The sequence below is a fragment of the Sphaeramia orbicularis genome, chromosome 7, assembly GCF_902148855.1.
Source record: "Sphaeramia orbicularis chromosome 7, fSphaOr1.1, whole genome shotgun sequence".
Taxonomy (NCBI): Eukaryota; Metazoa; Chordata; class Actinopteri; order Kurtiformes; family Apogonidae; genus Sphaeramia; species Sphaeramia orbicularis.
The window spans coordinates 2,677,884-2,700,383 of NC_043963.1; the positions used below are offsets into that span (position 1 = coordinate 2,677,884).

Genomic DNA, 22,500 nt, shown 5'->3' on the forward strand with positions numbered 1-22,500 from the left:
AATGCTTTTAGGGCTTCAAATAACCATTATAATAAAACAGTGTTAAATAATAATAAATTAGATAGAAACAATAAAAAAAACAAAAATAAACCTCCGCCATATCTGCTTTGAATAAATACTAAACATATCAATACAGTACTTTTAATATCAATACAGTATTGTGAAATGAAATATCATGATATATTGCAGAACTGATATTTTCTAACAGCCCTACTCTCAAAGGTTCTAATCCGGCCCGTTGCATGAACTTGCAAAGTGCAAAAATTCCATGATATGAACAATCAGGGATGTTGAACTGGTTTTAGTTCAGGGTCACATACAGACCAGTATGATCACAAGTAAATAAGAACAAATAACCCTTTAACTATGAAATGGGGACAAAATTAAAATAAGTATAATATTAACACTATTCTGCCTGTTACCAAATGTTTGTGCATTTGTAGACCCACTCTGATCTGTAAGTTGTGTCAATATTAAGCTGACACATAATATTATAGAAAGTGTTCATAGTTTAAACTTTAAAACTGTAACAATATTCTGCCTGTTGCCAAATATTTATGTAACATTGTGTGTAATGCACATGTATAATTGATAAATTGAAGCATAATATTGCTAAAGCTGCACTTACTTTTCTGAAGAAATTTTTTTTTTTCAGGTTATTTACATCTTTTTCTTTTTGATAGTTTGTAAATGCAAATATTTTCATAATTTAATGTTTTCATTGTAAAAAAATCTAAGAGAAAAACTTGGAGTTTTCATATTTATAGGTTACTATGCTGTTATTTTAATGGTTCGACCCACTGGAAATCAAATTGGGCTGAATGTTGAACTGAACTAAAATGTCTTTGATACCCCTGATTTATCGCCATATATTCTAATGTTATTCTTCTATTTTGCTTTTTTTTCCAGTGAAAATCATATATTTTCCTTATTAGTTCACTGATCATGTAGATGTTCATTAAAGTTCAGATTAAAGTTAGTTGTTATTATATCAGAAACAGAGAAAACTGAAGAAAAAGTGACTTTTTCAGCCAAATGTGTCATAACCCAGTGTGTCCATCCACCGTCATTGATCCAACTCTATGGGTTTTACTGGTGAATCCGTGTTGGAGAAGATGACAGTGTTTCCACGGTAACTACGGAGCCTCTGAACATCCAAATGGGTCATATCTGACGACCATGAAAAGATGAGAACTGTATTTGACACCAGTTATTTCCATTATTGATAGGATGGTGGATCAGCCAGTATTAAACAGTTCAGATCAGTAGATGGTTCTGGTCTTTGGTGGATGTTTGGGTCTTTAGGGTCAAACTGAATATTATGGGTTTATTTGTAGGTTTTCTTGTTGTAGTTTTACCTCGATGCTGCATCCTCATGCCTTCATCCTCGAGCTGGTCTGAGCGCACACTCACATGTGACCTTGTCTTTGGTGGATGTGTCGTATGTTCTGTATCTGCTGATGGAGCTGAACTAACGGCGCTGTCTGCAGAGGTCGCAGCGCTCCAAACACCACTGGAATGACGCCGACAGATAAGACGGGTCACTCGTCATCGCATATGGACACACAAAACACACACACACAGGAGCGCTTGGTGTTTGTTTTTGTGGTAAATGTCACAGGAGTGGAGTGTGTTAGTGGGAACAGAGTCACAGTGACGCTGAAGTCCAGGTCACCTCTTCGTGTGAGATCATCCAGTGTCCTGCAGTAATGATGTCCTGGCCTGCTTCTGCTGCAGGACTCAGCCTCATTACTGTCATACAATATACACACTGCACTCTGTGTGTGTGTGTGTGTGTGTGTGTGTGTGTGTAAACCTTCATCCAAGCTCTCTGCAGGTCTAATGGTCTCCTTCCACTGTTCCTCATAATACAACACATAAGGCACCACCTGGTTTATTTACAACAGGGGGGTCAAACATTCGGTCCGGGCCTAGCTGGGCCCGTTGAAGGCTCCGATCCTGCCCGTGGGATAAATTTATGAAATGCAAAAGTTACACTGACAGCCACCGAAGCTCAGAATACACCTCACTCCCTCTCTTCAAATCCAAACTCTAAACTCATCTGTTTAGGACCGCTTTCTCTATGACCCAATTGCATTGTCCAATTTTTAACCTGCCTTTTGCTTTTTACTCTTTGTTATTGCTTGTTTTATATTCTCCTGTTTACTGTACGGTGTCCTTTAGGGCCAAGAAAAGCACCTAAATAAAATGTATTATATTATTTATGATTATTATTAATCAGTGATGTTAAACTCATTTTAGTTCAGTTTCCACATTCAGACCAATATGATCTGAGTCAGACTGGTAAAATACCATTATAATAATCTATAAATAATGACAACTACACTTTTTCTCTTTGTTTTGGTGTTAAAAAACAAAAAAAGACATGAAACTGTGTACATTTATAAACTCTCCTTTCACAAAAAATGTGATTAACCTGAACAAATGAACAACATGAAATGTCGTAAGAGAAATAACTGCAATTTTAACAATCTTCTGCCTGTACTCAATATGTAAATGATCATCTGAGGCATAATATTGTTAAATTGCACTTATTTTTCTTCAGAAATGTTAAATTGTTCATGGTTGTTGTTATTCACATGGACAGTATTATCCATGTCCACAGTTTGGTCTGAGCGTTTGGACCATTTGATAATTATTAAAACCAGAGGAAGTAAATGTGTGTTGGACAGATTCTAGTTGTAGTGTGGACAGGCTGTCTGTGTGTCTGAGGCCGTTTACACCACAACACTCTGAGGTGAAAACAACAAAATATTTGATCAGATGTGCCTTTTGTTTAGACGGCAGCGACGATTAGGGGGTTGAAACGCAAAAAAAAAAAGTCAAACCCCCCGAGGTGTGTTAAAGGTCTGGTTTCATGAGTGGGTGTTGGACCTGGTTCCCCTCATCACTTCATGGTTCTGTGTGCGTCTGAACGCCTCGGTAACACCGCTCCTGGATGGTTTGTGTTTTGTCCGTCCGGTGTGAGGACAAGGACGGCTGATGCAGTGTGTAACGTGTTCCCGTCTCCTGTGCAGTGTGTGCGGAGGCGTTCAACCCAGACGAGGACGACGAGGACACCGAGCCCAGAGTGGTCCACCCCAAAACAGACGAACAGCGCTGCAGACTGCAGGAGGCCTGTAGAGACATCCTACTGTTCAAGACACTAGACCAGGTACACACACACACTACACTAAGTACACACACACACACACACACTACACTAAGTACACACACACACTACACTAAGTATACACACACACACACACTACACTAAGTACACACACACACACACACACACACACACTACACTAAGTACACACACACACACACACACACACTACACTAAGTACACACACACACTAAGTACACACACACACACACCACACACACTCTACACTAAGTACACACACACACACACACACACACACTACACCAGGTCCACCAGCTGGTTCTGAATATGCTGATCAGGACCAGAGGGATCAGGACCGTTCTGTACTGACCCAGTGTCCTCTGGGCTGCACATGCACATCGTTAACCTCATATTAGCCTCATATTAGCCTCATATTAGCCTCATATTAGCATATCGCTACAACTCCTCCACTGTATGGAAAACAGGGTCTGGGATCCAAACAATAATGACTAGTGTCAGAATATAGGTTATATTATGGGATACATATCCTATTGATTATTATATTGATGTTTTGTGTTGTGATCCTCATGAACAGGACATCTGACAGCTGGAGACAGGATGTGTCCACATATTTATGTCCATATAGTTTAGAAACGAATATTTCCTTAAAGCTTAATAGTAGGAAATTTCTTCCTCAGTCAGTGTGATGAAAGTAGAGGTTAGCAAAAAGAAAAAAACAGTAAAATGAAGAAAATGAGTAAAAAAATTATAAAATGAACACAATCATTAAAAAAAATGACAAAAAAAGCCTCAAAAAGAACAAAAATGAGCACCATAATGAGCAAAATACACACAAAATGAAGAAAGTAGATGGTTAGATGTGGTAGAAAGTTATTATTTACAGTCAGAGCAGGAAAAATATTGGAGAAATTTAGAGGAAAAACATTTGAAATCAGTCATGGAGAAAAATAAACAAAATCAGGAGGATAATGTTAAAATGTGAACATTTCTGAATAATTTGAACTAATACAAAACAAATGAATGGAACCTGATTCTATACAACAGAATAACCACACACTAACACCCCCCTCCTCCTCCTCCTCCTCCTCCTCCTCTCCTCCTCCTCCTCTCCTCTCTCCTCTTCCTCTTCCTCCTCCTCCTCTTCCTCCTCCTCCTCCTCCTCTTCCTCTTCTCCCCTCCTCTCTTCCTCCTCCTCCTCTCCTCCCCTCCCCTCCTCCTCCTCCTCCTCTCCTCCTCCTCCTCTCCTCTTCCTCTTCTCCTCCTCCTCTCTTCCTCTCTCCTCCTCCTCTCCTCCTCCTCCTCCTCTCCTCTCCTCCTCCTCCTCTCTCCTCCTCTCTCTCTTCCTCCTCCAGAGAGTTCTCGGAGGTGCTGGACGCCATGTTTGAGTTGAGGGTCCAACCCCAGGAGCACGTCATCGACCAGGGCGACGATGGAGACAACTTCTACGTCATCGAGCGGTACGTTAGTGTTGACACCCGTCAGATGTGGTGGTGAGGGCTGTCAGAAGACGGCCACGCCCCCCTGGAGCTATGCCTTATGGGTGTTTGTGTTCACTACACTGAGCAGCACATCAAAGGAACACTTCCAGTTACATGACAGAACGCAGACTGGGCCAGGCCACGCCCCTGCCCCGCCTCCTCTGTCGGCTTTAACCACGCTACATTAAACTGGGTCAAAACCACACTGGAGTGGTCTGTGCCCAGCCCACAGTCATCTAATACAACAGAGGTACCCCCTTATAAATTTCACAGCACATACTATCATGTCACATGACCTTGGGGGGGGGGGGGGGGGGGGGGGGTTGATTTATCGTGACCCCCACATGTTCATGGTTCCTGTTTGGTTTACATACACTGTTCATCATAAAGGCCTGTGTGTACATTTCCTCCCTCATTGCTCATGTAAACTGTTACTATGTACACAGTCCTTCACTGAACTGGTTTTGTCGACTGCACAGGAACAGTTAAAGCAGGGGGGTCAAACATACGGCCCATGGGACAAAACCGGCCGCCAAGGGGTCCGATCCGGCCCATCGGAGGAATTTATGAAATGGAAAAATGACACTGAAGATATGAACCATTGCTGTAGTTCGGGTTCCACATCCAGACCAATATTTTTCATTTCATTTGTTTCGTTCATGGTTTTCAGTATGATTCAATATGATCTAAAGTGGATCAGACATGTTCAATAATATCATAATAACCGATAAATAATGACTGCTACTAATTTTTATGACCCCACCCCCCGAAGGGGAGGCAAGGGCTATTGTTTTTGGTTTGGTTTGTTTATTTGTTTGTTTACACCAAAACAGCAAAACTATTGGTTGAATTCATACCTAACTGGGTTTATAGATTGCCAGTAGTTGTTTTTCCATTGGACACCTGTGCAAAGTTTTACAGATATTTACTAAATGTCAAAAAAAACAGAAGTGTGTAATGTCGTTTTTTCCATTAAATCACAAATGCAATGATTTGTTTATTTATTATCACAAGATGACTTAAGAAGTCATTCCATAAACATGGTGATGAACATAAATTATGGTGTTTATTTACAGATATATTCATTATTATTAGATATTACTCTACCTCCTACTAAATTGTAAACTGATTGAGTTTCCTGGTGTGTCCACACATACCGCACCATGTTTCTCTTAGAACTCTTCTTTTTCACTTTTAACATCTGTCAACATCTGTTTTTTTTTTTCTTTTTTTTAGTTCATATGACTGTAGTTGCTGAAAAAGGTCTTTCCATTACAGTTTTGTGTGATATACCAATTTGTGCTATGCCTGAAAAAAGCACCTCTTACCAGTGCAAAAACTTTTAATTGAAAAACAAGTTTTGGTGAAATTGTCGTTTTTCCATTAGACAAATTTTTATGCACTAGTTATATTTGCACAATTTGAGGGTGAATGGAAAGAGACCAGTGACCTAGAATAGTCCAGAGAACAGGGTGGAACTCCTGTTTCCTCTCAGATCAACTGAACCACTATAGGCTGAAAAGGAGTATGGATTTGTTTGGACAAAACCCATCCAGCTCCATAGCTTTACTCCTTACTTTGTCTGCAGAGTTGAGTCTAAGTCGTAACAGATAGATTTTCATCTGCAGTGGTTGTGAAAACACCTTTGTTGGTCACATTCTTCTTCATAACATCTATTGTTTTGATTCAGACACTCGGTGCAGTGATTCTCAGACTCGGTTTTTGTTTCCATCCCAGAAAAAAAAAAAGCTCCGAACATCTGCACTCAGAGATGAACGTATCCATCACCTGTGTCAGTTTACAGCCACATGGTGAACACTCCATTAGTCACTAATGTGTGTTTTACAAAGAATCAAAGTGAAGTTTGACTTTAGAAGCTCCAGAGAATTCTGCTAAATGTTCTGTTCATGTCTGCTAAGTGTAAATGAAATAGTAATAATAGCTGCAGCAGTTTTTCCCCAGGCTGGTACTCTGATGAAGGCTTCATGAGCCAAATAGTGTCAACACCACCCCACACAAACACACACACACACACACAAACACACACACACACACACACACACACAAACACAAACACACACACAAACACACACACAAACACACACACACACACAAAAAAACACACACACACACACACACAAACACACACACACACACACACAACACAAACACACACACAAACACCCACACAACCACACACACAACACACACAAACACAACACACACACACACAAACACACACACACACACACACACACAAACACAAACACACACACACACAAACAACCACACACCACACACACACAAACACAAACATACACACACACAAACACACCACAAACACACACCACACACACAAACACACACACACACACACACACACACAAACACACACACAACACAAACACCACACCACACACACACACACACCAAACACCACACCACAAACACACACACACACACCCTCACACACAACACACACACCCAAACCCCCCACACCACACACACAAACACACACACAAACACACACACACAAACAACACACCACACACAAACACAACACACACACAACACAAACACACACACACACAAACACACACAACACACACACACACATTCTGTACAGCATAAGGAGTGAGGTCCGAGTGATTACCCTGAGAAGTGAGGACCACCCTTTCTGCATACTTAGAGACAAATGAATGCCCAATCACAACAGTAGGTGGCAGGCTCATGTCATTTTCCACCTCAGTTTGTAGAAACACAACAAAAAAATTTTTGAATTTTTTTAACCCATTCTACCCTCTGACTGAGGACCGTTGGGGGGGGGGGGGGCGGGGCGGGGGTGTATTTTTAGTGTTTTCCACTAAAAACTTGAGATATTTGAGTAGAATTACATCATTTGAAGTTCCTAGATGAGCAGAAGACAAAAAATATAGTCAACATGACTGATGTACTTCAACTATACATTTTTTTCCTTTCAAGAAACCAAACTTCACAGTTATCCATCAATCAAACTCAAAATAAATCATGAAAGGAATTCTTTTTCAGTCAACTTTTATTTTAATTACTCTGGAAATGCTACTAAACTGCCTCGGTTTCCTGTGCCTGAGTACACAAAGTATATAAATTAAATTAGTATTTAATTTAACCCATAAAGACCCAGTGCTACTTCTGTGGTGTTTCCAAGAGTTCTCTTGAATGAGTACAGACTGTTAAATTATATCCATTTATTATCATATTATTCTCTGTATTTTGTGTTTTTTCAGTGTACATCAGGTATTTTCCCTATATTTAACTCACTGTATCATGTAAATGTTTTTAAAATCTCAGTTGAGGATTATTATATCAGAAACAAAGAAAAACGAAGGAATTAGTGACTTTCAGTAAATACATCATAATATAAATCCAGTGTCCATCCACTGTCACAGATCAGACTGCAGGGGTTAATAATTGTTTTATTCTGTTTTGTTCAGTTTGTGGTTTATGCTGTTCATGTCATTTATTTTGTTATTTGTTAGGGTTTGTTTTATACATTTTGTATTCACTTTTGTTAATTTTATTGAACTTAAACCCAGCGTGTCTATCCACTGTCAATGATCCAATTCCAATTACTGACATGTATTGATAGGATTAGTGGATCAACAGGTATTAAACAGTTTAGATCAGTAGACGGTTTAGGTTGACGGTGGATGTTTGGGTCTTTATGGGTTAAAGTGCCTTTATAAACTGCAACAATTATGCATAAACAAGTACATAAATCAAACTGCAATTTTAAAGTGCCTCAAATAATTGCAGTAATATTTACTCATTAAAGTGCATAAATTAAAGTGCTTCAGTCAGCTGCAATAATAAAATAAATAAAAGAAATGTACTTTTTTTTTTTACATTGAACTGCCAGAGTAAACCACAAAAATACAGTGCATGAACGTACACAAATGCTTTGTTTGGTGTAAATATTTGAAAGAACAATATCTGAGTTAACAGCCTCAAAACTTCAGAAACGTGAGGCATCTCTTCTTTTATGTGCGACAATGGTGTTATAAACAAAGTTTTTAACATCCTTCCATGACCGTTGGGCTAAAGCCCTCTCTTGTTCGATGCATGCTGTGCAGTCCTTCTTGCCAGGAACTTTCCTCTCCCCTACAAAACCTGCCCAGGTGTTATTCACAGCACTCTTCTCTTTCTCAGTCCAGGGCCGCTTCACAGAAGACTTAGATGGGGCTGTGAGTGACACAGAAGGTCTGTTAGATCATGGACATCACAGTGAAGCTTTATTGGCATCACTGACCGATTACAGAAACAGAATATGATGGAGGCTTTGAATTGTCATGTGTTTTTTTTCTTCATTTCTTACTCACGTGTTTGTTGTTTTTTGGAGGTGTTTTTTTGCTCTGTGTCAGCGGTACTCCTTGGCTCACATCTACAACAGGAACAGACAGAATATAATACAATTGTTTATGATAATATCTACATGGCATAGCACAACAGCTGGTTGACCAGAGGAAAGAGTGTTTTTATAATAAAAATGGTTAACTCACTGTCTGTGTCTGAACCTGCTGTCTCTGTGTCAGCGAGGGGGTCCGTTCCCTTTGTGGAGGACATTTCAGGGTCTCCATCTAAAAAAATAACCCAGCATAAGCCTGCATACTGTGGATGAAGTGCAAAGCACAAGCTCCTAAAATCATCTGTCTGTATGTGTAATCTGACAGCTCTACGTTTTAATTCACTGATCAATATCATGTACAGCATCATCACTGTCTCATACCGTCATCTCTGCCTGTCTTCTTTCTGACAACATCAGAGATGGAGGTGGAAACTTCACCTGTGAACATCAGTCATTCTAAATTAGCCCTCAGTAGTGTATCGTAACTGTTTATGAATATCTGAGTGGCGCAAGATTAACATTAGGCAGACCAGAGGCATAAGGGTTTGTTTTCATAAAGAACAAATCTAACTGATATTGAATTGAAATATTCATTTTGAATATGAGACAGCAGCAAAGATTATTAAGAGAAGACAAAAACACACTAAACATAAAATAATCAAAATGAAAATGCCAGGAAACCTATATATTTAAAAAAAAAAAAAGTGGGAAGAATAACATAACTTCTCACTTCTACATAACTCAATTAAACCAATAACAAGGATGTTTGTTAATCACCATCTGTGTCTGAACCCTGCTGTCTCTCTGTCAGTGAGGGGGTCCATTCCCTTTCTGGAGGACATTTCAGGGTCTCCATCTGAAAAATAACACAAGCTAAGCTGGTATACTGTAGCTGTACCATACATCTGTGTGTAATCCAACGGTTTATTTACTCAACTCTGGTAGATCAGTCAGGGAGACTATGACACAATGATTCAGCATTTAAATGATGCTTTTTCCTCATTGTTGTACTCACGTCGTTTCAGTCTTTTCTTTGTTTGTGGTTTATTCTTCTGTGTCAGCAGGATTTCTGCACCCTCATCTATAACAACAACAGATAAACATTAGGTCCTGTTCATAGATCTTCTCAGGTACACATATCATTCAAGAGTTCATGGATACAACTGTTTATGATAATATCTATATGGCATAGCCAGGAGTGTCAAACTGATTTAAGTCAGGGGCCACATGCAGTGCCATATAATCTCAAGTGGGTCAAACTAGTAAAATAATAACTGTAAAAAAGTAAATTACATCATGAAAACCATTACATTTACAAAGTTTAATTAAAAAATGTAAATACATGAACAACCTGAAATTAGAAAATAAGAGGACCAGAAAAGTTGACCAGAGGAAGAGTATTTTATAATATAAATAATTAACTTACCATCTGTGTCTGAACCTGCTGTCTCTCTGTCAGAGATGGGGTCCATTCCCTTTGTGGAGGACATTTCAGGGTCTCCATCTGAAAATAACACAAGCTTGAGCTGGTGTACTGTAGCTGTACCATATACAGTGAAAGCATCTATGCATAAACCTGACGGTTGACTGTACCCTCATGTAGAGGTTTGTATGTGCACCATCATCATCAGTGTGTCATACCTTCATCTACTTCTCTGCCTGTCTTCCTTCTGATGACATCAGAGGTGGAGGTGGAACTTTCACCTGTGAAATCAGTCATTCTAAATTAGCCCTCAGTAGGAAGGGACAACAAGAATGTCTTTATTAGCTTACAGTCCATTCATTTCACACCTAGGTCTGACAACCGTGAAATGAGACTTAGTGAATTCTGTGTATTGGCTTCGTGTTCAAGAAAGATACAATTATTTGTTCATACAATCTTTCATTTTTACTGTACATATTTCTGGTTCTAAATGGTACTTGCGTCACATCATGTGCATTTGTAGCGGTCATTGAAAGATGCTGTTCTACAGTATGTATGTATAATATTGATGATTTATGTAGCCATAGTAGCATAATGATGGTATTAGAAGTGGATTCATTTAAGTTTGGTGGCGCTGAGGCCTAGATGTGAAATGCATGGCTTGCCACTTCTCCAAAATACATACACAGTGTATACATACCACAGACAAATGGCTCAATTGTTTTGAGGTTCTTCCCTGCCAAAGACCTCGTGCCTTCCTCCATTGCAAACAGAAGTTTGCTTATTTTTGCGATTTGGAAAGGTTTTGTCCGTCTGTCGATAAAAGTCCGATGAACTCTGATGTCGTGACCCATAAACCTTGCCACTTGTTCCAGCTCTTGTTCACTAAGATCCAGGAGTTGACAGAGTGTGGCCACCTGTTTCGTAGTTTAGTTGATCTCAGGAGTTCAGGGTTTTCTGCTTTACTTTCCACTGCGTATTTCGCAGACAGTCGCATCCACGAATACTTGTCATTACACCCGTCTTGCGAAACAGATAAGGATTTCTCTTCAAGGACGCCTGCTTTCTCTCTCCATGTAACTAACAAATCAACTGAATTCTTCATTCTTTCAGTCAAGAAAATAGGAACCTTCTACTTCTTTTCCCTCTGACTTCTATGCGGGTTTAGTAACTTACTCAGCTCTTTCTCCAGAGGTGACAGAGTTTCATAAAATGTCCTGATTTATGGGGTTTGTACACGCCTTCTTGTAAGCCTCAACAGTCAAGCGTGATGCTTCCCCTTCACGTCGTTTGTTAAAGACAATGACCTGTGCCAGTACCGTCTCATTTAATGTCCTGTAGGCCATTAAGCTCTGCTGTTGCGTTAGTTCATTCCCGTGCTTTGTCTTCCACCATTCTGAGGTGGTTTCTCAGAGTCATCACATCTCTGGTGAGGGGGATGTCATCCTGTTATTCCATCTCTTCTCTTGAATACTCTGGTGTGCACTCCAGACACATCACATTTCCAGTTTTATCCAGAAGTTCCAAGAACTTTTTACCTCTCTTCTCTTCAAGGTCGTCTCATTCATAAGTGCCTGTCCTATGAGGACTTGCACTGCTCCTTTAAGACAGAATCCTATTTTTACTGCTGTAGAAGGTTTTCCATATTCATTTTTGCCTGGACCTAAACTCTGTCAGCTTCTTCGCAACATTTACAACAAATTTAAATTTTGATGGGGACACACACATCCTGAAGAACCTTCACAGTCTTGTCATCTGTTTGGCTACCAACATAAATCTACCAAGCTCCCTAAGTCTTTGTGCTATGTACTGGTGCCTTGATTTCACTCGTCCATGTTTTGCATAAAGTGCATCACCATATCTACAAATCAACACATCACTCCTTATGTGAAAGACACATCATCTTGCCGCATCTTATTAATGATATCCTCACATCCACCTGACAGAGCTGCATTTGGAAGCAAGAGTGGCAGCGAGACTTTTGGACTCTACTTCTTGTTTTTTTTGTGCCACCCTCTAGATGTTTCTTACTCCGACATACAGACTGGTGTCTCCACAGATCCCACTTCACAAACATTCCATAACAGTGTGGGCATGGTAAATAATCTTTAGCACTAGCTTTCTTTGAGGGTTGTTTCCAAGTATTAGTTCTCCACTCCCTTTTTCTAAGACATGTGTGTTGTGCTTGTAGTCTCCTTTATTGCGGAGTTTTTTCCAAAAGAACCTTTCGTTGCTTGGAGCCTATCTCAAAGCTGAAAGCATAGGCGACATCCTTTTTGTCCATGTGTTTTCCTCTGCAGGTGCCGTGACATCTTTAGAATTGCTTTGTTGCAGTAAAAACAATAATGTTTTTTGTCCCATGTTCGTTTCTTTGGCTCCCCTTTTTGTGCACGTTTTATTGAAACAGTTGATGTCACTTCTGTCTCCTTTGTATTTTGTTTACTTCTTCGTTTCTGATACTTTTGGGGGTTCTTGCCTTTATTAATGGTGTACTTTGCCATTTTTCTGACTTGAAAGTTTTCAGGGGCTTTCCCATTCCTCCTCACTGGATGATGCTGGCGTATTGGGATGATACTCTTCCTCTGAGCCTACATCACTGCTGGATTCGCTGTCGGATGAATCAGTTTTCTCCAAGACTTCACCCAGCTGTAAGGAGAGAGCATCGTTAGAAGGACAGTGGATGTTACCATCTATGAGCAGTGAAGACATCTGTTATACTGTAGTTCAAGGACCTGTTAGATATGCAACTCTGCTGCATCTTGGTGGATATTAATTCTCATAATAACATAAACTGACAACAGGTCTGTTGTATTGGTTGAAAGTTTAAGTGATGAAAAGGCATAATGACAGATTGGAAAAATACATACCCCTGGTGAAGTGTCAGCCATTGTGTTGGTCTGTCAGTCATTTGTCTCTGGACATAAAACAAAAGGAGACAGCAACATAATGTGTATCATCTTTCATATGGGGAACTGAGACTAACATCCTAAATAAACAAACATATGAGTCAATCATTTCAGTTCAATAAATTCAATGAAGGACAAACCCTCCCAAATAATAAACATCACATTTAAAATATGCAACCAAATATTTGCCTTATTCCCTGCTAACTGTATTTACTCTGTAACCAGCTTCCAGATTTCAGAAGTGTGTCTGAATAATCAAGTAAGTTCTGAGATGAAGCATGAATTTTTTATTCATTAATGATTGCACACAACTGTTTATGATGTGGAATAAAGATTTTCATCACTTTATTGAGGTGAGACTTTAAGCTTCAATGACAATTCAATCTGAAAATAAAAACACTAAGCCTTATCACCTCAGAATTAGTTTTTCCTGAAGTACTCAACAGCATTTATATTATTTAACTTATTTATTTCATTTATTTAACCTGGAAGTCCCATTGAGATTAGAAATCTCTTTTGCAAGGGAGACCTGGCCAAGGTAGCAGCCAACAAAGTCCAAATGATACAAAACACGTATATGATACACAATAAACTATAAAACAATAAAACACAGTCCAGTCAATCAACTATAAATGGCATCAAGAGAAACAATGACATTCCTCCCTCACTGAATTCCCCATGATACTTTTAAAAATCATCAACAGAAATGAGTGGATTGTAGTTTTACAGTTTTTTTAATATTATTCCACAACCATGGAGCATCGTAGGAAAATGTTGTGTTTCCAAAGTCTGTCAGAGGTCATGAACAGTCAAATGGAACCACTTGGAGGAACGTAGATGGACAGGACTATGGTTAACAGACAGAAGATTACTGAGGTACTTAAGAGAGTTTACCCATCAATGCTTTATAGATGAATAGGAACCAATGTTTTTGTCTAGAGCAGTTAATGATGTCCAGCCCTCTGGACCATAGAGAGTGCAGTGGTGAGTGAGAGATTTTGCATTTGAAAGGAAACGTAAAGAAGCGTGATATACTGAGTCAAGGCTCTTTCAAAGTTGAGGTAGCTGCATGTCTGTACAGTAATCACCGTAAACAGTCACAGACAGAAAGGTGGCTTCCCACAAGTCTTTTTCTTTGCAGTGATGTGAAACAGGATTTATTTCTAAATAAGTTGAAGCTACTGGTACTGTACAAGAGTTGGAGAGCATTTCATTTATCTAAAACAATGTGCAATGCACATTAATTAACCCTTTAAGGACAACCATTATAACAGGCTGCTTGTATTTGGTTTTTTTTTGGCAAAATAGTGCCAGAAATATGTTTTTTGCAACTTCTTTAGTCAAGTCAAGTCTGGTACAGGTTCATACCATCTTCCAATTATTAATGGAAAAGAAATTCTTATAGCAGACAGGAGCAGTTGTTTGTTTACCTGCTTTACTAGTTTCAGCTACTTCCTGTAGCCTTCGTCAGATGCGTCACATGATGCTACAATGACATGTCTTATATGCTTAGAAGAATTCTTCATGTCATTGTAACATTATGTGATGCTTCTGACGAAGGCTACAGGAAGTAGCAGAAAACTAGTAAAGCAGGTAAACAAACAACTGCTCCTGTCTGTTATATGAATTATCTTTTTCACAATAACAATCAGTATATGTCCATTACTACTACTACTACTACTACTACTACTTCTCTTATTCTATTATTACTTATATGTAACAAACGCATAAAACCATGCTACAGCAAATAATATTTATTATTTATTATAAATTAATATTTATTATGAAAAACTACATGTTCATAATGAAATTATAATAGAAATAACCTTTCCTCTGTTCCATGTGTTGGTCCATTGGAGTTGTCTAGATCATTGTGTGTCCATGTTGTTGTCGTTCTTTTGGTTCTTTCTAGTTCATGTTGATCCTGTTTGATAGTCTGTGTTCACTTTGTGTCTAGTTGTAGACAGAGCCCCTCATTTCACTGACAAACACATCCATCGTCTGATTCACATACACACACTGCATCTGTGTACGCCCTGGATACGTCTGGAGATATATATATATATATATATATATAATTTTATTTTATTTATTTTTTTCACATACACAAATATACACACATTTATAGAAGATTACACATACAACTATAAATCAACTATACAAACAATTTAATTTTAATTTTGATAAAGCATTAGTCTTACTTAAAGTTTGAAGTGCTTTATTAACACGGAACTGTTATTGATAAACTGTGTAGTCACTGCAGTGTGCAATAATAAACATAACTATTGAGCAAAACAGACCAATGAACAATCATTATGTGAGCCATGAGGACATTTTTACTTTTAAGAGGAAATAAAAATAAAAAAATACTTGCAAACTTGTACATCTGTCCTTATTCATGAGCCCCAAATTCCCTAAATGAAATTCACATTATGAATTTTCTATTGTTTTATGATCAAGGTTCTGTCTGAAAAGAAGTGGCAACATTTTAATCAGTGAAAGCACACTGACAAAAAAAAATTAATTTAATGATTCAACCAGTGTGCTATACTGTATTCTGCAAAACATAAACAACTGAATGTAGAATACTGTACAAAGAAATTTTCCAAATCTAAATCTTATCTTAATAAAATGAATGTTTTAACTTATTTGTGTATGCATTTGTTTATTTAGTTAGTTAGTTAGTACTGTTAAAATATCAGAATTCTGAGTGAATTTTTCTTTAGATAGGCAAAGGACATTTATTGATTACATATAGGCTATTAAATAAATGTTTATTAAAAACTTAAAAGCATTTAAAAACTTATAAACAACTTAGGCATTTATTGAGTCACTAAAATCCTGTAGAGTCTATGGAAACATCAGCATGATTATAAGCATCCTCTGGTAAATTCACATCCATATACTGTAGGAAATCTAGCTGATCACATCATGATGTCCCTGACCATATGGACTTCAGGAGATGATTGGGGTATGGAAAACACCATGAGCACCAGAAAAAAAAACACATGCCCACACCTTTTACAGTCTGCCTTGAACCCACTGCCACTAACGCTGTCAACCCAGAGGTTCAACTCTTCCCACTCACGTCTGTACATTTGCAAATGTTTTTGCTTCTTTGGACATGGTGGAGTTTCAGGTGTAGACAGAGTTCGAATTTTATTTCTCTAAGAATGTCTCTATCTCCAAAGAAGTGTCCTAAATATAATTATACGACAACATGCGCTCTCCCGGAGCGACAGCCACAGACGTGTGCCCTAGACCTTAACCTTAAACTTATTTTAAAAATCACATAAGTTTCACATGGTAATTAACACCCATCACTCTGAAACAAAGAGGTTTATCTTTACATTATTATCATTAACATTAAAAACACTTCAGAAGTTAAAGCTAGCAGCTAGCATTAAAAAGTTAAAGCTAGCAGCTAGCATTCAAAAGTTAACGCTAGCAGCTGTCATTACACAAAGTATGTCAGACTCGTTCAGCTCTTACCTGTAATGAAAGTGAGGAGTAAAAGCGTCTTCACAGCGGTTATGGTGATTTCTGAGTCTCTGAATCCTCTTCTGAAACCTTTCCAGTTTGATATTGGTTGCTGGACTATTCCTCTGAGATGGAACTGAATTGAGTTCTGCCGTCCTCTGCCTGTCCAGCGCATGCGCCCTCCTCCGCCCCCTGCGAAGTCAGTGCAGGTAGAGGAGCAGGGTGGGGGATGGGCAGCAGAGTGGGGGATGGGCAGCAGCTAAGCCTGAGCAGGAGTCACAGTAATTCCCAACTGTGCTGTGAGACTGTAAGGCCTGTTTAAGTGAATGAAAGGACAGAATACAGCAAATAAAGACACTAGGAAGATAAGTGACTGAGTTTAACATGGAAAAGGCAAATAAACACTTTTAAAAAATTATACTTTTGTGGAATTTTAATCTTACATTTTAAATGGTTAATTAATTGTCAAATTAATTAATATGAATATATATATATATATATATATATATATATATATATATAGTATGCTACAACTACCACAATGATTCTAGCAGCTAGTATTAAAAAGTTAATCCTAGTATTAAAAAGTTAAAACTAGTAGCTATATTACTTTACACAATGAAGTAAAAGTATGTCAGACTTGTTCAGCTCTTACCTGTAATGACAGTGAGGAGTAAAAGTGTTCATCACAGCAGTTCTTTGCACTTTCCTGTTGACTGCTGGACATATCAGTTAAATGAAAGCTGTGTGTTGTGTGTCTGAGCTGCCTCTGTCTGCAAAATGAAACATTGTTTCATGTACTGCAGGTTCAGGGTGGGGGATGGGCACCAGCTAAGACTGACAGAAGGAGACACTCATGTACACTGGGGCTTCAACAGGCTGTTTAAGTGAGTGTGAGGACAGAAATACAGCACATAAAGACTCTAGGAAAAGAAGTGGTGGAGTTTAACATGGAAAAGGCAAATAAACACTTTAAAAAATTAAAGATTTGTGGAATTTTAGTGTTATATTATAAATGGTTAATTAATTGTCAAATGAATTAATATGAACATATACAGTATAGTATGCTACAGCTACCACAATAAATAAATAAACAATAAATAAACAAATAAACAACAATAAACAAATGTTCCACCCAAACTGAAAACACACTGACCAGAGCTGTGAAATCCACATATTCATTTTAAATGGGTTTCCGGGTCCTTTTTTCCAACCAAAACCATATAGTTTGACCCAGCCTCACCAGATTTGACTATGTTGATCTCAGGTAGGCCTTCTAATACTGGACTGAAGATGACATTTCTGGATCTTAAATTACTGTATTTTTATAGAAAATTTCTGAATAAATGTACTTTTTTTCATAGTATTTTTCTGGTTTTTGGATATGTCTCACATATTCCTCTCCTGAACACACACAAACTGGTCCCATCTCCATATCTCCTTGCTAAGGCTAAGTAGAGAAGGACGCATGCTGGAGACTCCAAACTTGTGCTGCTCTTCCTACAGCAGGCCTGGATGTGCTGTGTCAAGTTTCACAGAGTTTGAATCAGGTTAAAGGCTTTTTTCAGACTTAATTGGTTAAGCCATATAAATGTTTAACGGCTCATAACTCCTGACAGGAAGCACATACGGTTACTGTTTTAAGACGGCTGCGTTGGGCCTGAGGAGACCTTTCCGTAGATGTATGGTTTGTGTGTGTGCGACCTATAACAGAGTTCATTAGTCCGGGTGCACCTGCTGTGACACAGCCTCTGAAGGGCTAAGCCCTTTCATAGATGAGTTGGACTGAAAATGTGAGTTCAGGTCGGACCCAAAAAACGGGCCCAAAGGTCCTATTCTAACATATGTGGTAGTCCTCCTCCTGAGCTTTCCAGAACCCTTTTTCCCACGTAAATCGGCCCATCCGATCCAGAGTTATGACCTGTTTTAGTTTGGAAAGGTCATAGGTCAAACTCTCAAATTCGTCTATTTGAGGCCTGTGCTCACAAAATGGAGGATATCTCTGTGACCCTTTGACCTACGTCCACCATTTTTTTACCCATCCATTAGACAAATTCACTGCACGTCTGTGACAATTTTCAAGCATTTTCGTTAAGGGGAAGCCCCTTTATTTTTTAATTAGACTGGTCAGAAGCCTGAACAGGCCTGGTTTTACTACGTTTTAATTCATATCTCGGTGGTTCTTTGACTAAAGTCTGTGATTTTTTCACCGTGTCTTCTTACAATTTCTACCCACACCTGAGTAAAGTTTCAAGTGTCTGCGTTGAAGGGAACCCTGTTTAATCTGCTATTAGACTGGTCAGAACTAAGCCCTGAAATGTGCCTTTTTCTTCTAACTCTGTGATGCTTGGACTTCAGTTTCTTTCCTTTGCAGTGTGTCATCACAGCAGTTCTTTGCACTTTCCTGTTGACTGCTGGACATATCAGTTAAATGAAAGCTGTGTGTTGTGTCTGAGCTGCCTCTGTCTGCAAAATGAAACATTGTTTCATGTACTGCAGGTTCAGGGTGGGGGATGGGCACCAGCTAAGACTGACAGAAGGAGACACAGTCATGTACACTGGGGCTTCAACAGGCTGTTTAAGTGAGTGTGAGGACAGAAATACAGCACATAAAGACTCTAGGAAAAGAAGTGGTGGAGTTTAACATGGAAAAGGCAAATAAACACTTTAAAAAATGAAAGATTTGTGGAATTTTAGTGTTATATTATAAATGGTTAATTAATTGTCAAATGAATTAATATGAACATATACAGTATAGTATGCTACAGCTACCACAATAAATAAATAAACAATAAATAAACAAATAAACAACAATAAACAAATGCTCCACCCAAACTGAAAACACACTGACCAGAGCTGTGAAATCCACATATTCATTTTAAATGGGTTTCCGGGTCCTTTTTTTCCAACCAAAACCATATAGTTTGACCCAGCCTCACCAGATTTGACTATGTTGATCTCAGGTAGGCCTTCTAATACTGGACTGAAGATGACATTTCTGGATCTTAAATTACTGTATTTTTATAGAAAATTTCTGAATAAATGTACTTTTTTTCATAGTATTTTTCTGGTTTTTGGATATGTCTCACATATTCCTCTCCTGAACACACACAAACTGGTCCCATCTCCATATCTCCTTGCTAAGGCTAAGTAGAGAAGGACGCATGCTGGAGACTCCAAACTTGTGCTGCTCTTCCTAGAGCAGGCCTGGATGTGCTGTGTCAAGTTTCACAGAGTTTGAATCAGGTTAAAGGCTTTTTTCAGACTTAATTGGTTAAGCCATATAAATGCTTTAACGGCTCATAACTCCTGACAGGAAGCACATACAGTTACTGTTTAAGACGGCTGCGTTGGGCCTGAGGAGACCTTTCCGTAGATGTATGGTTTGTGTGTGTGCGACCTATAACAGAGTTCATTAGTCCGGGTGCACCTGCTGTGACACAGCCTCTGAAGGGCTAAGCCCTTTCATAGATGAGTTGGACTGAAAATGTGAGTTCAGGTCGGACCCAAAAAACGGGCCCAAAGGTCCTATTCTAACATATGTGGTAGTCCTCCTCCTGAGCTTTCCAGAACCCTTTTTCCCACGTAAATCGGCCCATCCGATCCAGAGTTATGACCTGTTTTAGTTTGGAAAGGTCATAGGTCAAACTCTCAAATTCGTCTATTTTGAGGCCTGTGCTCACAAAATGGAGGATATCTCTGTGACCCTTTGACCTACGTCCACCATTTTTTTACCCAGCTATTAGACAATTTCACTGCACGTCTGTGACAATTTTCAAGCATTTTCGTTAAGGGGAAGCCCCTTTATTTTTAATTAGACTGGTCTGAAGCCTGAACAGGCCCGGTTTTACCACGTTTTAATTCATATCTCGGTGGTTCTTTGACTAAAGTCTGTGATTTTTTCACCGTGTCTTCTTACAATTTCTACCCACACCTGAGTAAAGTTTCAAGTGTCTGCGTTGAAGGGAACCCTGTTTAATCTGCTATTAGACTGGTCAGAACTAAGCCCTGAAATGTGCCTTTTTCTTCTAACTCTGTGATGCTTGGACTTCAGTTTCTTTCCTTTGCAGTGTGTCATCACAGCAGTTCTTTGCACTTTCCTGTTGACTGCTGGACATATCAGTTAAATGAAAGCTGTGTGTTGTGTGTCTGAGCTGCCTCTGTCTGCAAAATGAAACATTGTTTCATGTACTGCAGGTTCAGGGTGGGGGATGGGCACCAGCTAAGACTGACAGAAGGAGACAGTCATGTACAGTGGGGCTTCAACAGGCTGTTTAAGTGAGTGTGAGGACAGAAATACAGCACATAAAGACTCTAGGAAAAGAAGTGGTGGAGTTTAACATGGAAAAGGCAAATAAACACTTTAAAAAATGAAAGATTTGTGGAATTTTAGTGTTGTATTATAAATGGTTAATTAACTGTCAAATGAATTAATATGAACATATACAGTATAGTATGCTACAACTACCACAATAAATAAATAAACAACAGTAAACGAATGCTCCACCCAAACTGAAAACACACTGACCAGAGCTGTGAAATCCACATATTCATTTTAAATGGGTTTCCGGGTCCTTTTTTCCAACCAAAACCACATAGTTTGACCCAGCCTCACCAGATTTGACTATGTTGATCTCAGGTAGGCCTTCTAATACTGGACTGAAGATGACATTTCTGGATCTTAAATTACTGTATTTTTATAGAAAATTTCTGAATAAATGTACTTTTTTTCATAGTATTTTTCTGGTTTTTGGATATGTCTCACATATTCCACTCCTGAACACACACAAACTGGTCCCATCTCCATATCTCCTTGCTAAGGCTAAGTAGAGAAGGACACATGCTGGAGACTCCAAACTTGTGCTGCTCTTCCTAGAGCAGGCCTGGATGTGCTGTGTCAAGTTTCACAGAGTTTGAATCAGGTTAAAGGCTTTTTTCAGACTTAATTGGTTAAGCCATATAAATGCTTTAACGGCTCATAACTCCTGACAGGAAGCACATACGGTTACTGTTTTAAGACGGCTGCGTTGGGCCTGAGGAGACCTTTCCGTAGATGTATGGTTTGTGGTGTGTGCGACCTATAACAGAGTTCATTAGTCCGGGTGCACCTGCTGTGACACAGCCTCTGAAGGGCTAAGCCCTTTCATAGATGAGTTGGACTGAAAATGTGAGTTCAGGTCGGACCCAAAAAACGGGCCCAAAAGTCCTATTCTGACATATGTTGTAGTCCTCCTTCTGAGCTTTCCAGAACCCTTTTTCCCACGTAATCGGCCCATCCGATCCAGAGTTATGACTGTTTTAGTTTGGAAAGGTCATAGGTCAAACTCTCAAATTCGTCTATTTTGAGGCCTGTGCTCACAAAATGGAGGATATCTCTGTGACCCTTTGACCTACGTCCACCATTTTTTTACCCATCCATTAGACAAATTCACTGCACGTCTGTGACAATTTTCAAGCATTTTCGTTAAGGGGAAGCCCCTTTATTTTTTAATTAGACTGGTCAGAAGCCTGAACAGGCCCGGTTTTACCACGTTTTAATTCATATCTTGGTGGTTCTTTGACTAAAGTCTGTGATTTTTTCACCGTGTCTTCTTACAATTTCTACCCACACCTGAGTAAAGTTTCAAGTGTCTGCGTTGAAGGGAACCCTGTTTAATCTGCTATTAGACTGGTCA

At 38.9% G+C, this 22,500-nt stretch overlaps 1 protein-coding gene and 1 long non-coding RNA gene across 3 annotated transcripts in view; one reads left to right on the top strand and one right to left on the bottom strand.

The window, feature by feature from the left end:
* The window catches only part of prkar2aa (protein kinase, cAMP-dependent, regulatory, type II, alpha A), a 124,865-nt gene that overhangs the window by 85,522 nt on the left and 16,843 nt on the right, over positions 1–22,500 (top strand). For both annotated transcript variants that reach the window (XM_030138535.1, XM_030138536.1), the window contains exons 4-5: positions 1,585–1,588; positions 4,509–4,611. In XM_030138535.1, the coding sequence (XP_029994395.1) occupies positions 1,585–1,588; positions 4,509–4,611 (107 nt within the window). The remainder of the gene's footprint in view (positions 1–1,584; positions 1,589–4,508; positions 4,612–22,500) is intronic.
* LOC115422294 (uncharacterized) lies at positions 8,999–9,462 on the bottom strand. The gene is made up of 3 exons (XR_003935824.1): positions 9,398–9,462; positions 9,171–9,248; positions 8,999–9,052 (listed from the first exon to the last, which is right to left on the bottom strand). It is a non-coding gene; the product is annotated as an uncharacterized LOC115422294 (long non-coding RNA).